Source organism: Dermacentor variabilis, chromosome 8 (assembly GCF_050947875.1).
Source record: "Dermacentor variabilis isolate Ectoservices chromosome 8, ASM5094787v1, whole genome shotgun sequence".
Classification (NCBI taxonomy): Eukaryota; Metazoa; Arthropoda; class Arachnida; order Ixodida; family Ixodidae; genus Dermacentor; species Dermacentor variabilis.
Genome location: NC_134575.1, coordinates 95,139,590 through 95,154,769, shown reverse-complemented (window position 1 = coordinate 95,154,769; position 15,180 = coordinate 95,139,590). Strand labels below are relative to the sequence as shown.

The 15,180-nt window shown below is 44.0% G+C and overlaps 1 protein-coding gene across 1 annotated transcript in view; it reads left to right on the top strand.

Moving 5' to 3' along the window:
- The window catches only part of LOC142591194 (sodium-coupled monocarboxylate transporter 1-like), a 125,517-nt gene that overhangs the window by 61,107 nt on the left and 49,230 nt on the right, over positions 1–15,180 (top strand). Inside the window, exon 8 of the mRNA XM_075703559.1 lies at positions 8,155–8,243. Within this exon, the coding sequence (XP_075559674.1) occupies positions 8,155–8,243 (89 nt within the window). The remainder of the gene's footprint in view (positions 1–8,154; positions 8,244–15,180) is intronic.

Here is a 15,180-nt window from a genome sequence, read left to right as displayed (position 1 = left end):
ATTGTGAAGTTTTTGTTAGTAATTTTATGACTCATTCGCAAAAATTATGTCTGCAAAAACGTCTCAACTGCGTGTGCAAACACATGTTGCGTAGTTAGCTCCGTCTTTTAATTAAAATTTGCGGAACTTGAAAGGCAATGTAAAGCAGGGCTCTGGCACATTTAGCGTTACCATCAAAGTAGATACGGCTGTGCGATGATGATGATATAAAATATTAATAGTAATAATAATAGTTACGATCGATCTACAAGACGTGTTCCCATTGTCGATTTAGCAGACTGCATTTAAAACAGAGAGGGTGAGCTTAGCTCTTCTTGAAAGAGGGCCTAAACTACTCAGAACTCGGAACATTGTTGCGTATCGGCATCCAATACAATATCACTTCGTATTATCAAAATCACGACGCCGTGGAAGATGTACAGTTGGTAGGCAGACCCGCTAATCACTGAGCTACCGACCGCGCAACATTAGCGCTTGGCAGCAGTACAGAGAAAAGTTACGGAACGGGCCCCAGTACGAAAAGCACGATTTTTGTTTATTCTTTTTTTCCTTTCCGCTTCCTGCAGAGCACAGCCAATTATGTTCGGAAAAAGACAGTAGCCATATCATTCTGTGCAACGCGCGTTTATTTTATCCTTAAATCATACCAACTGCACTAGGGGCCCTCTGCACCCTCTAACTTGGGACTATATGCCTTTAGAAACGCAGTAAATAATACATTTTCGCGCATCTTGCTGCCCTTACATGTGTACTCTTGACTGGGAACACCGCGGTAAATTCATCGATTTGTATCGCTCATTCATTCGTTCGCTCTTTATCTTCGGGTTTCATTGTGATTTATCTTGCTTTAGTACGTGAATACCGATATTGTTCTTGGCTTTCTTTTATTATAAATAATTGCGCTCGTATGTTATAGTGGTTATAGCAGGTTTTCATATTCAGTACTTTCTGTGAATTTTACTATGGTAAATATTACCAAAAAAGCGCGCAGTAAAAATAGCCAATGAAAGCAAATGCCAAAGGTCGATTCCGGAGGCTCGCACTCAGGAAAGTGCAATGGACTCCCTACTGACGGCTTCTCCTCCCTTTCTGCACCTCTAATATTCCTTGTCGGATTACTTAAGCTTTCAAGGCTTGCCATACAACAAGGCTTGAAAAATCCTTTATGAAATTACGGCGACATTTCCTCCTTGGAATTTCACATAGACAGTCCAGTCTGATGAACTGTACCCACTAGACAGACATTGGTCTATTAGCCGTCTACAATATGTCTTGGCAAGATCACGAAGACGTCTTGCACTTTATTATAAAGCTGTACAAGACATGTTCTAGACGTCTTCGCAAGATCTTTAACATCTTAAAGACGTCTTACCGAATCTTTGCCGGATGTCTTACAGCCATCGTGAAGACCGAGTAATGAACCGCCAAATAAGAGATATAAACGTTTTGCGATATGTTGTAGCCGTTTCAAAAACGGCTTTAAGACGTTTTGCGAGACGTTTTTTTAGCGGTTTTTGAAACTGTTGAGATGTCTCGCAAGACATCTTATAGACATTTTAAAAACGGCTGGTTGTAGATATTGAGTATACAAGGCATATCAACTTGGAACGAATTCCGAGGATGCAGTGGTTTCTAGATATGGGTTGTGAAACTTGCGGTAACAATGCAATGTTTTACTTAATTTTTAAGGAAACGCTTTTTCATGCACTGAAGCACAAACTACTTGGAACTCCAATGCATTTCGTTGGACACTTCAACATTTATCTCCAATTCTCTCGAAAGATGTATAATTGTGATATCTGGCACAGGCAATTATGATAAATTCGGTGCAGCTAAAAATAACTTACGTACATCGGAACACATCATCCGTTTTGCATCAAGAGGCGACATCGGGTCAACAGAAATATGTTGCCTAATGAAATACAGACACTTGTAAATTACCTTTCCACACATCTATGGCACAGGAGTACTATTAATAAATGGCCTCTTCTGCCTCGCAAGTAATTAGTTTTCCAATAAGAAGGGCCTATCGTTGAGGGAGCACCTCAGAGAACAGCTCCCTGACGCATCGTTCTGTCTACCAGCGCTTGAGTTTAATAATGCAACGCCACAAGCCTCTGATGATTTTGCTCAACGCTTGACGCTACGCGCGAGTAGGCACACATAACTTGCAGTTACCTACTGGAACATTGATTGAAGAAGCATTGACCACACGCCGCTCGACCATAGCGCTGTTGTCTCCGCCAGCTACGAGCTCGTTTATGTGCATTGCCTAAAGCGCGCCACGCGTGCAATTGGCGCTGCTTAGCGAGCGTGCACCGACCGGACTTGTGCCGGAGACCGTCGCGGCAACGGTGTAGAACGATGCATAGCGCTATGCTAAAGGTTTGTAACAACCATAAAATTGCAATTTCTGTTCACATTCCGCTGAGAGCTCTGGAGGAAATAGCTATAGGAGAGTAACACTTCACAGGCCACCCATGAAGCGCTGATAAAATAAAAGGCAATAAGAAACGAAGCAGCAATTAACAACAGCGTGGAAAGGCGAAGCTGGCCTGGCGGGATTTGTTTAACAGCCGGAACCAACACGGACGCAAGGAAGGGCCGTACAAAACGGCAGAGCCCTACGTGCGTATGTGCGCACCTCTGCAAAATTTACAGATAAAAGAAATACCCGTCCGTAAGATGATGGGGCATGTATCGCAATTCCTACCTGGCGACGGCTAAACCGTACAGGATGTTTCAGTCTGGCGTCATAGTACAAGTTTTTTTTTTTAAATAGTATATGACCCTAACAATATCTGTCGGTTAATGCTTCTTTTTAAGGACAACACGATTCCGTACCATGCTTTATGTGAATCACTAACTCTGCTAATGCCAGAACTAAATACATGATGTTTCTGGCATTATTCATCACAATCGCAAGGTTTATATTACACTGCCATGCGGGTTCTGAAAACCTGTGTCTTACACAGGTGCTCAGCACAGTATAGCAAAGTCGCTAATTGTCAAAGTCGTACAGTCATGTGTACTATTTGAGCGTATTGAACACTACTTGCATGAGATATTTTTGTCAGCAGAGTTTGCATGGGTAAAAAAACTGCAAACAGAGCCCCCCACACCAAAAAAAAAAAAGAGAACTCGCACAGAAATCCCTCTGGGAGTTGTCTATGTATACGTAAGCATTGTTCCACTCATCTCCACGCACGTCGGCGTCATTATGAATGTTATGAATCCTGATCCTACCAGTATAAATTACAGCGACGCGGCTACACGAACTTCTGAGAACGGCGGCGCAAGGTGGATCATAATGCCGGAAAACTACTGCAGATGGCGGTTGCAGACGGGGCAGGCGCACTGATTTTCCGATCATTATGCGCCGTCATCGCTATGTAACGCCTTATCCATCCGCATCGAGCCATACTATAGCAGCAGCTGTGTATCACGCGGGCCTAGCTTTCCTCGAAAGCCACCTGCGATGGAGACCATCACGCGTTGAAGGGAGTCGCAGGGACCCCAATCTTGAAAGCGATCTGCGAGCCACGGCAAGCTGAGCTTCGTAAGCGCTGCGTTCTCGCCGCTTGGTTTGCGTTGAAGCGAGAGGCAGCAAGAGGGTTAATTCGCTCGCTGCTGCAACCCCTATCGTGAAGGCGATGATCTTATTGGACGGACGATTTTTCTCATTGGATAAGCATAGAAATGCTCACGCATTTAAAGAAAGAGGAAAAGTAATCTCGGGCTGAAGCGATCCTAATTGAGAAATGCATCGAACCGTTCGTCACCTCGCTTGCACCAGCATGTGACGATGGGGCGAGTTACATGTGCCTTTCACGCGGTATCTTCGGTATAAAAATCTCAGTGCCCTTCCCCTCTGTGAAGAAGGATGACGAGAGAAGCTGTGTATGTGGACCCCTTATTGGAAAACTGTACCTCCGCCGCAGGTCGGCCCGTCATTGGACTATCTTCGGGACCGGCCCACCTATGGGGAGTTTTTTTTTTTTTTGCTTACCACAACCACAAGAAAATTTCCTTGAACGGTAGAGGTATACAGCTTCGCTGTAAAAGCCCGACTCGGATACTTGGCAAGCCTGTAATTCTAAAAAAATAAAATTATGGGGTTTTACGTGCCAAACCCACGATACCATTATGAGGCACGCCGTAGTGGTGGACTCAGTGAATTTACACCACCTGTTGTTGTTTAACGTGCGCCTAAATCTAAGTAGACAGGCGTTTCAGCATTTCGCCCGCATCGAAATGCGGCCGCCGTGGCCGGGATTCGGTGCTTAGGAGCCCTACACCATAGCAGCCTGTAATAATCGACAAAAATACCGGATGTCTTATGATAACGTAAATCGCCTGTGGAATTTGCACTAATTTACTTATTCTGCTGAATTCTGCAGCATGCTTATTCACATGAAAGGCGCTTTCATGTGGCACTCATATTTCTTTTTTTTTTTTTGTAGGCGAAACGCAGGAATCTACGAGGCTGGATCCGTTTTCCTAGTCAAAGAAGCGACGTCGCTTACTCCTATGGTCAACAAGGGTCGTTGTTAACACATCGAAACCACAAAATGCAGAGCTTGCTTTGCGAGTGTTATAAATTTAAACAAAGGCGCCTACCTATACGACTCCACCGGAAAACCGGGCGCTGCTTACTGCCGTAAAAATGTGAAAGGGAGAAGGATAGGAAGTGCACGTATGGAGAGAAAACTTAAAGGCAGAGTGAGGGTGAGCTCAAGGCTTTCGGTCACGTGATAGTTCGAGGCGTCAAGATGCCGCCTGGGCCGTCGGGCGTGGGAGAAAGTGCAAAATTCCGAACTTATCCTCCTTCCGTTCTGCGGTGTTTATCCATGTATAGTTTAGCACCTGACGGGTTCAGCTTCGCTTTCGTTCGTATTTTATGCTTCCTTTTGGGTAAATCATCGAAACGACCGATGTGCTCGGCGAATCTGCGTCTTTTGTGTCTGTAGAGGTTGACCGTACTTGGATTTTCTTCGAGGGATTGGCAGCGACACGCGTTTGTAACGAACAAGCGCCAAATCCTATCGTTTCGGAACGGCTGCGCGTCGAAGCAAAGGATACGTATTGTATGTTGCATTTGTTCATGTTCATGTTGTTTATGGGCACTGCAGCGGACACCTTTGCATTTACTGTGCAGTGTAAGATAGTTTATAGGGCTGTATTGTACGGCATGCGTGCGCACAAATAGGTGTACGTATAGGTATATGCAGTTGCGGGTGACTCGTGGTTTTCTATGCGTTCTCTTTTTTTTCCTGCCGTCGCGAAACGATGAACGAGATAAAAAGCGCGTTCACATCTGTAATAGGATACCGAACAATTAATTGTGCTTTCATGTTTCGTTAGGCCAAAACTCGCTTATTCGTGGCCTCAGGATGTCAGCTTTTGTGTTTTGACAGCTGTGTCTTTGTAATGGAAGTGACTAAGTCAAACATGCACGGTGTTAGTGCGACTTACGTAAAGTTCGCTTTCCTTCGTCTTATGATCAACAGATCTGTGCAACATGCATAGCGCCTATTTGTTCTGGGGACCGTGACTTGCGCCGCTATTTGTTTCTTTATGAACAGTGTAATTGAATGAAATCTGATGAATACCTGCCTTACCTTTTGTACATGGGCTAAATATATTGCGAATGCAAGGTTGTAGCACCTTTAAACCAGCGGAGCTTCAAGTTTAATTACAACCTGGCACTGAATCGCAGCTTCAAAAAATTTAGTTTCTGCTTGCCAGACGCCTTGCCTAATTATTAGGTACCTTCACCAAGGTTAAAACATTCCTACGTTAATTTGGACTAACATTTTCATTTGAACAGGTTATTTTAAGCACTTACTACTTATGCCGATTTTCATTGGCTGATCTATAGTATTCTGCGATCTGTCGTACTGTTGTCATATTGCTTTGAACCGTATTCTGTTACTTGGGTAAATGTATTCAAATTGTTTGCTCTCGACTGTTAGACTGCATTTAATGTGCTGTGTTTGTAAAGTATTTGGGCGTATCCTTTCTGGTATTCATTGAATATTTTACTCCATTTTTTACGCGATAGGTTGTAGTTTTTTATGTCACGAGTGGCAATCAAGCACGACTGCCGTGCTCCATACAAAGGTGAATTTATTTGAAAGCTGAAGAGGGCTGATTTATACGATCTTGTTTATTTTTATGTTCGCGAATAAATACACCGTGTTCAATATCCCCAGTAGTATCACCACATTTACTTGAATGCTTCTTCTACGTAAACCAATATATAGTTACTGTATTTTCTGGATTGTTTGGTGCCATGCAGAGTGATTACACAATGCGTTTGGACGATCGACTTTTCCACCCCGACAAACCTCCGTATTGCCTGTTGCCACGGAGAAAGCGATGCGCGAAGGCAAAATGTGCATAATGTCGCGAGAAAAAGTGCGCATGTCTCGTCGCTATGAGTTGGCGCCACGCTCGTGCAGTCGCCAGTTTGGGCGACAGTAAAAAGAAATGCTGCGGTATATATCCGGGCCCGTATGTATTCTTGCGCTTCGTGCAGCAAGAGCTGTAGTGTCGATAAATGGTTGTGTAGCATAGATATAAAATTATTTCACGTTCTTAGTAAAAAGTACAAACAATAATGCCAGTCACCTGTAGGTATATCTATTTAAAAAAACATTGAAGCACTGCGGTATCTATGTATCGAGCAGCGTACAGTGCATTATTTTCGCCGGTATGTGTTTGTTTCACGTGCACTTACGCACGTCCTTGTATTTATTCTGAACCAAATTGCGTATTGAATAAAGTCTTGATTGATGTTGGCTTATGCATGTGCGTGTTGTCAATCTAGTTCAGCGCTATCAAATTTATGCTCGACCCATGCTTTTTTTCTGTGACGTACATATATGAACGCTATGAGAGGGTACGAAGAAGTGGACGTATCTATACTAGGTATAGTCATTTTGGGAAGATATGTGACAGCCGTGTAAGCCGAGAAAAGCACCGACGTGTCTTATTTCAGACATATTCAAAAACACACACAGCCATCTTCTATACATTTACGCAAAACGTTCTCAAGCCGTCTTCTCACGACGTTTCAAAGACGTCTTTGCATTATATGCGCAGACGACATCTTAATACGACGACCCCTAGCCGTCTTTCGCAGAACACTTTCCAGACGTGCGTGAAAATACGTCTTCTAGCCGTCCTAAATAGTTGTAGCTGTTTTAGTTCATTTTCGCTAGCCTAAGACGTCTTCAAAACGTCCTGTTCAGTGGGGTGTGTACTTAGATTTAGGTGCACGTTAAAGAACCCCAGGTGGTCGAAATTTTCGAAGTCCTCCACTACGGCGTGCCTCATAATCAGAAAGTGGTTTTGGCACGTAAAACCCCATAATTTAATTTTTTTGTTCAGTGGGGTATGGTGTGTCGCTTATTTGGCAAAAAGGGCGGGTTGAACTTTTCCTGCGATAGAAATTACATCGCCACTCCAGCCGCATTTCTGCAGTTGGCGTCGCCGTCGTCGTCAGGTCCCGTATAAAGTCCAAGGGCGATGAAATCGTCGCCGCGCGCCGTTGGCTGTATGTGCGAGTGAAAGCGTGCGTTGGTGAGCCAGCGCACGCGGCTCAATCTCGCGTGCGCGAGAGGGAAAGTCGGGGCGGAAGCGCGCTCTCTTCTGTTGCGCGTGACGTCCGGGGACGAGCCGAGGGAGGGGGTTCTCCGACGGCTGGTGCTTACGCACGGCCGTGCGTGCCCCGTATCCTGAAAGCGATGTGCAGCGTGGCCAAAGTGCACACCAGCGGGGGCCTCATTTTCAAAGCGATCTGGGATGTTTGCAGAGTGCGCTTAGTGTCGGTAGCTTCGCATGGCTTGTGCGTTGGAAGTTTTGTTCGCGTTGAAGCGAGAAATGCACGGAGGTGAATTCGCTCACTGCTGCTGCCGCGATTCCTCACTACAGCGTTTTGACAGCGAATTTCCGCGAGCATTGAGAGGGAAGTGTTCAAGTTTACATTAGCGCTTGTGACCCGTGCTTGTTAATTTAGTTAGTAAGTGAATGTTTAAAAGTTTATACGGCCAATAAAAGTACAATCCTTACTTCGTATAACTATTTCCTAATTTTCTACCTGCTAATTTGCTGCTTTCTTCGAAAAGTCATGCTTTTTCTATGTCTCAGGTTGTTCCATACTTCATAAGAGAGCGGCTGTCTGACGTCACGATGGTGCGGGGATTATTCTTGGCTGGTTTGCTAAGTGCTTCCACAAGGTGAGACTTATGACGTTGACGATCGTAACCTCTAAATATTGTCCATAACGAAAGACGCCCGAATGAACGCAGTAAAGCTGTTCCTGGAACGGATTTATGTTCCATAGCAAGTTTTACATCTCTTTACCGCTCTTTTTCCTAATCACGTGACCTGTGCCATAGGTGACAACGTTTATGTAAAAGCATTGCCCGACCTTGGGAAAGAAATAATTGGTGCATGTTTGGGTATTTGGGAACAAACTGGTGAATCTAAGCGCGAACCTAAGGGCGATAGTAGAAGCCAGTACCATTATGCAAAAAAGAGGTGAGGCGTGCAGAGAGGACACAAGAGTAGAGAAGTGGACTACACGAACGCCGACTATCAACTGAAAGGAGCACTGAGGCGAAAAAAAGAAAGAAGACACAAAACTCATCTGCGCAAGCTCAGGAATGGTAACACCACGTGTCAGTCGGGTACATGTGTTGGTCTACGTGAGAGATAACTGTTAAGGCATTTAATGTTTTCCTTATGTAAAGTAATCGAAGGCTGACTCACGCACGCACTTCCACTATTATAGATATGCGAAGCCTCTACCATAAGACGCGTATCTTTATTCTTATGCCTGTACAAATCGCGCATTCATCTAACTCTGGCGTGCAGTTACAATCTTGGCAATGTAGGGAAAGGTTAGCAAGCGATCTACCGGTTAACGCCCTTCTATGTCCGATTAGCCTCTGATTGATACACCGTCCCGTTTGCCCTACGTAGAACTGGCCGCAGCTAAGGGGAATTTTATAAACCACACCCATACGACAGTCAGTAAACCTATTGTTCTTATTGTATTTCACTGGACAAATATCTGTTCGTTTTTTGCCTTTTACCTGCTCCTTTTTCCTCTCTACGGCAGCGCATATCTTACCTAGCTAATTGGGAGCAGTGAAAGCAACATTAACATCATATCTACTTGCAACTTTTTAAGCCTGTGCGACACTGAATGAATACGCGGAATAGCCACTACTCTTTTTTTGCTATTACTGCTTTTTGTAATCACATCTGTCCCCCTCGAGACCGACTTCTTTAGGCGCTCAGCCACAGGAGCCATTGCTACACGAGGCTGACGTGCTTCTATTAGGCGCCGGCCCTGCGCATTAAAACTGGCGCTCATTTTGTGCATGCAGGATCTGGTGAGAGAAGACTTAAGGCACGACATGGCAATTGCATTTTTTACTACTTTGGAATGCTTGGATTGAAAGTTTAGCAACGGCTTCGAAGATCTTGGGGAGTACTGCCAACAAACATGATTTTGTTCGAAGACCAAGGAAATGTCAAGAAACTGAATTACGTGTCGCTGAGGAAATTCCTTGGTAAGCTTTAATCCTCCTCCATAAAGTTTAAATTGCTCACCTACTGAGGTAGCAGCGGAATCGAATTCTTCCCTAATGCAATAAATCAGGTAATAATCAACGTAACGAAATATCTTGATAATGCTATCACCTAAGCTTTCTCTAAGAAGTTGTCAACCTTACTCAGGTAAATATTGCTAAGAATAGGGGCAACCTTTTAGCCAATACAAATGCCTGATTTCTGCAGAAAAAGAACCATCTCTCCACCCAATCAGTGTCGACTTCAAGCACATTGAAATAATTTCTAGAAAAGCTCCCTTGGAAACACCGCATTTGTCAGTAAAAGCCGACTCTTGCACTTGTTCTTTAATACACTCATTTACTGAATTTAGCAACCCGTCATGCGGCAAGGAATAATACATATCTTCGATATCCATACTAAAAGCTGTACAATCACCAGGATTTTCCTCTCGCAAATACTGAACTAGTGCCTGAGAATTACGCAAGAAAAAGGGGTCTAAAAAGCTAGTGAAGCTAAGTAGTTCTGTAGGTAACTAGCGACACAGACCTACCACGTCCCTTTCTCTGACGCTATAGCACGGAAAGGAATTTCTTGCTTATGAGTCTTCGCCGAGAAAAACAGTTCTAAGGTGAGGGATTTTGGTTTCTTGACATTACAGACAACCTTATCAAGATTATGTCTTGACAAGTTATGTCTGACACGTCTATCAAGATTATGTCTTGTCAAGACATAATCTTGATAAGGTTGTCTGTAATGTCAAGAAAGCAAAATCCCTCACCTTAGAACTGTTTTTCTCGGCGAAGACCCATAAACAAGAAATTCCTTTTCGTGCTATAGTGTCAGAGAAAGATACGTGGCAGGTCTGTGTCGCTAGTTACCTACAGAACTACTTAGCTACACTAGATTTTTCAGACCCATTTTGCTTGCGTAATTCTCAGGCACTAGTTCAGTATTTGAGAGAGGAAAATCCTGGTGATTGTACAACTTTTAGTATGTATATCAAAGACCTGTATTCCTTGCCTCGTGACGGGTTGCTAAATTCAGTAAATTAGTGCATTAAAGATCAAGTGCTAGAGTCGGCATTTATTGACAAATGCGGTGCTTCCACGGGAGCTTTTCTAGAAATTATTTCAATGTACTTGAAGTTGACGCTGATTGGGTGGAGACATGGCGTTTTTTCTGCAGAAATCAGGCATTTCGATTGGCTCAAAGTTTGCCCCTATTCTTTGCAATATTTACCTTGGTTTTTATTTCCTTGGTCTTTGAGCAAAATCATGTTGGTTGGCAGTACTCCCCAAGATCTTCGAGGCGGTTGCTAAACTTTCAATCCAAACATTCAAAAGTAGTAAAAAACGCAATTGCCAGGTCGTGCCTTAAGTCTTCTCTCACCAGATCCTGCATGCACAAAATGAGCGCCAGTTTTAATGCGCAGTTCCGGCGCCTATTAGAAGCAGGATATCCTAGTGTAGCAGTGGCAATTGTGGCTGAGCGCCTAAAGAAGTCGGTCTCGAGGGGGACGGACGTGATTACACAAAGCAGTAATAGCAAAAAGAAAGAGTAGTGGCTATTCCGTATATTCATTCAGTGTCGCACAGGCTTAAAAAAGTTGCAAGTAGATATGATGTGAATGTTGCTTTCACTGCTCCCAATAAGCTAGGTAAGATATGCGCTGCCGTAGAGAGGAAAAAGGAGCAGGTAAAAGCAAGAAACTAACAGATATTTCTCCAGTGAAGCACAATAAGAACAACAGGTTTACTGATTGTCGTATGGGTGTGGTTTATGGAATTCCCCTTAGCTGTGGCCAGTTCTACGTTGGACAAACAGGACGGTGTATCAATCAGAGGCTAATGGAACATAAAAGGTCGTTAACCGGTGGATCGCCTACTAATCTTTCCGTACAGCCGCCCTGATTATTAATAATATAGCGCGAGCGTCGACTGAACTGCTGGTGAGCGCCTTATAACGGCGATAAGCGTGCAACAAGAGCGTGCAACAAGGCGAGTGTAACAAGGCAACAAGGCTCGTGCGCGAACTCTCGCCTTGTTGCACGCTTATCGCCGTTATAAGGCGCTCACCAGCAGTTCAGTCGACGCTCGCGCTGTATTATTAAAAATCAGGGCGGCTGTACATTGCGAAGATTGTAACTGCAGGCCAGAGTTAGATGAATGCGCGATATTGTAAAGGCATAAGAATGAAGATACGCGACTTATGGTAGAGGCATGGCATATCTATAGTAGTGGAAGTGCGTGCGTGAGTCAGCCTTCGATTACTTTACATAAGGAAGAGATTAAGTGACTTAACAGTTATCTCTCACGTAGACCGGCACGTGTACACGACTGACACGTGGTGTTACCATTCCTGAGCTTGCGCAGATGAGTTTTGTGTCTTCTATCTGTTTTTCGCCTCAGTGTTCTCTTCAGTTCATAGTCGGCGTTCGTGTTGTCCACTTCTCTACTCTTGTGTCCTGTTTGCACGCCTCACCTCTTTTTTGCATAATGAATCCTTACCAACTAGCTCAACTTTATGTCGTTCTAAGCCAGTACCATGTAACGCCTAGTCATTCAAAATTCGTCTTGACACGTATAGTTTATTAATCCACAAATATGTCTGCAAATGACACCATAGATAATGTGCAAAGCTCAAAAACGATACTAAACCAACTACGTGCATAAAACAAGTAGTACAAAACATTCTAAACCAGTCTTCAGAAAAATTCTGTAGGTAGCCCATTCATCTTCTGTGTACATAGACTTTATAATCTAATTGTTATCTTTCCATAATTTGTGGGCGCGAAAGGAGAGTGTATGGAGAGCGCAACTTTTTCTTTCGGTATCCTCGAAATACAAATCGTTGTTTAGAAAGGTTGCAACACGTCTCTGACTTTTTGACTGCTCCGACTTTTAAAGTACGGCTTTAAAAAGGAAATTTGGGGTATCCTTTGCGCTGTCAAGTAGTGCCCGTGCACTGTGCAATTACGTAAACTTTGCATTTGTAATTTCATGCTGCGGCTGAACCACACGCGCCTGTAGTTTAGCTGATGTACACTAGGCAAAAGCGGAGCTTATGAGGTGGTCGACCTACAAACGATTCAACGACCACTATACTCCGTACAATGCATTAAAATTCAATACAATACAACAGCGTACAATCTGTTTAATAAACATCCTATTGATGTTGTGTGCGCTGGTATAAAAGCCAGTGAGAAGGCTTGACGAGGCCGAGGCACCCTTGCAGAGACTTGGTAGTGGTACACGAGGACATACGATAACAGCACCAAAGCATTTTCACAGAGAAAACCTTGAGATAACAAGCACAAGATAACAAACACGAGATAACGTAGGTCGCATTGCTCAGCTATACGTATATCGATTGAGATTCCCTGTTTAATAAATGCGGGTGAGTGACGCACAACATTGGGCAACGATAATTTCAACGGGTCCTAGGCACAAACCATTACAAACTTGTTCTTAGTAAGTACTTAAGCTCTTTGAATTTTAATACGGACAGTTGTCACAAAACACAGTTATTTTTCACAGCAGTTGCTTTATACCATCTGAGGAGTAAAGCTTCGCACAGCTGGGGATGGGGGGGGGGGGGGGGAGGTTATTATACCGAGTGCCTTAAAGATCGGCTCGGTGTTTTCTAGTCGCGGAGCAATCACACTATTTCTGACAGCTTTCTTTTGAAGGCGATGCAGGCGGTTGATATTGGTAGAAGTTGTTGTACTCCAAACCAGAAAGCCATGATTAACAACAGAGGAAAACAGTGCATTATACAACATTTGCTTATTACGCTTACACATGAGGCATTTCCGCGCTTGTCCAGTGTGTTTCGTTCTTCGTCCATTGTCGCTTGCGCGGTTACATTACGCATTCAAGTATTTACTACCAACTAGCCCGCCTTTCTCAGTTACAGAATTATCTCAGTCGGAACGAAATACCGTCAACCTTTGAAAGTTTGTTCACCAACTCGACGTGATCATTCCATAATAAATTTTCATTCGAGATGACACCTAGATGTTTGATTGCTGGAACTGTTTGAATGAGTGGCGAACCCGTCCTTAACCAAGGTGGTGGTGCCTGATGTAGTTTATTGCGAGGGCTGAAATGTACGGCTTTCGTTTGTTCAGTGTTTATTTTTAAAGAATTGTATCTAGACCATTCTAGAAGAGAGTGTAAATAATGTGAGACTAGATGACAATGCCCGACCTATTTACACACACGCGCCAAAAACAGCAGCGTACAGCATTGCGGGCACAATATAGAGGATAACAAAGCCAGGTATAACACATAGCGCAACTAGAGAGCTTTTTTGTTAAGTGTTGTAGAACCAATAAAAAAATAGAAGCACTCCTTGTACGCGATGACTCACGCATAACACGAAGCCAGCCAAATTTCAGAGCACCAGAACGAATCCTGAAGCGGACGCAGCCGTGCACTTGTCGCCATCGCTTGTCATCGTACGGCTTTATGGTAGTTGTGTTTCTTCGATGTGCGGTCAATGACGCTGGAAAAGTGATTTGCAGTGTTCACCCACTACAAGCAAAGAGAAACCAGTTGGCTTCGGTTGCTTGTTGCTATTGTGACGACGACCACATTATGATATTTGGAAAATTAAAACATGTTTGCCTGCTTGTTTGCTTAGTGATAGTGCGGCTACTTCATGCGTATTTCCTGCAATGTGGGTAACTGAAAGTATATTTGAACCCGTATTGAGTAATATTCAAAGAGCTACCGGGCAAAGTTATCTTTAAGAATAATCGTGCACCGTTAAATAACAATTTTAGCCACAGGATAATGCTGAGTTTTCGTTAGAAAGAGCGATCTGATGATGGCGAAACTAGAGGAATAAAGGGAGCACACCGGCCCAAAGCAAACGGGAGCAAATGGTATCTGAATGGGATTTTGGAGCGCGTGTACACGTCCACAGATCAACTGGACACGACGAACAATTGCGACAGTTAGTGTAAAAAAATGCAGGGAGCGTTAATGTATGCGGGCCTCTGTTGGCATGTATAATAGATTGAGCAGCAGAGGCCGAATGCCAGTGCCGAAGAATACCCGAGAACACGCGCCGGACATTATCCACCTCGGACTACACGTAGTAGGAAGCGCAGTGCTAGTATACTGCAGTGGGCAGACACACAAGACACAGCAAAGCCACCATTGCAACGCGGCTGTCCTCGCGCCGGCAGGAGATACTGTAGTGATCTCGCGATCCGTGAGGGCGGTTGCAGTGAAAACCGGTCTAAGTGAAGAGTCCGGAGACTCAATGAAATATTGTTTGCATTTTCTGAAGTTAACAGCAGCACTTGAGATCTAACCGCGCGAAACAGACAGACGTAAACTATGTAACAGGCTATGTTCATTGGCAAGCGACAATGTAATGTTGTCGGCGAATGCGGCACCTTCACTATGTCGCTACCAGGCAGCGCACCACCCCGAAAACGTGGATCTCTGTTTAAAGCATCCAAAAAAAGAATGCTAAAGAATGAGGCTGAAAGTAATGCCACAAATGACTGTGGATAGCCGAATGCTGTGGGGATACCAAATATATGCACGCTATCCAGTCGGTGAAGTGCCTTCTCTTCGT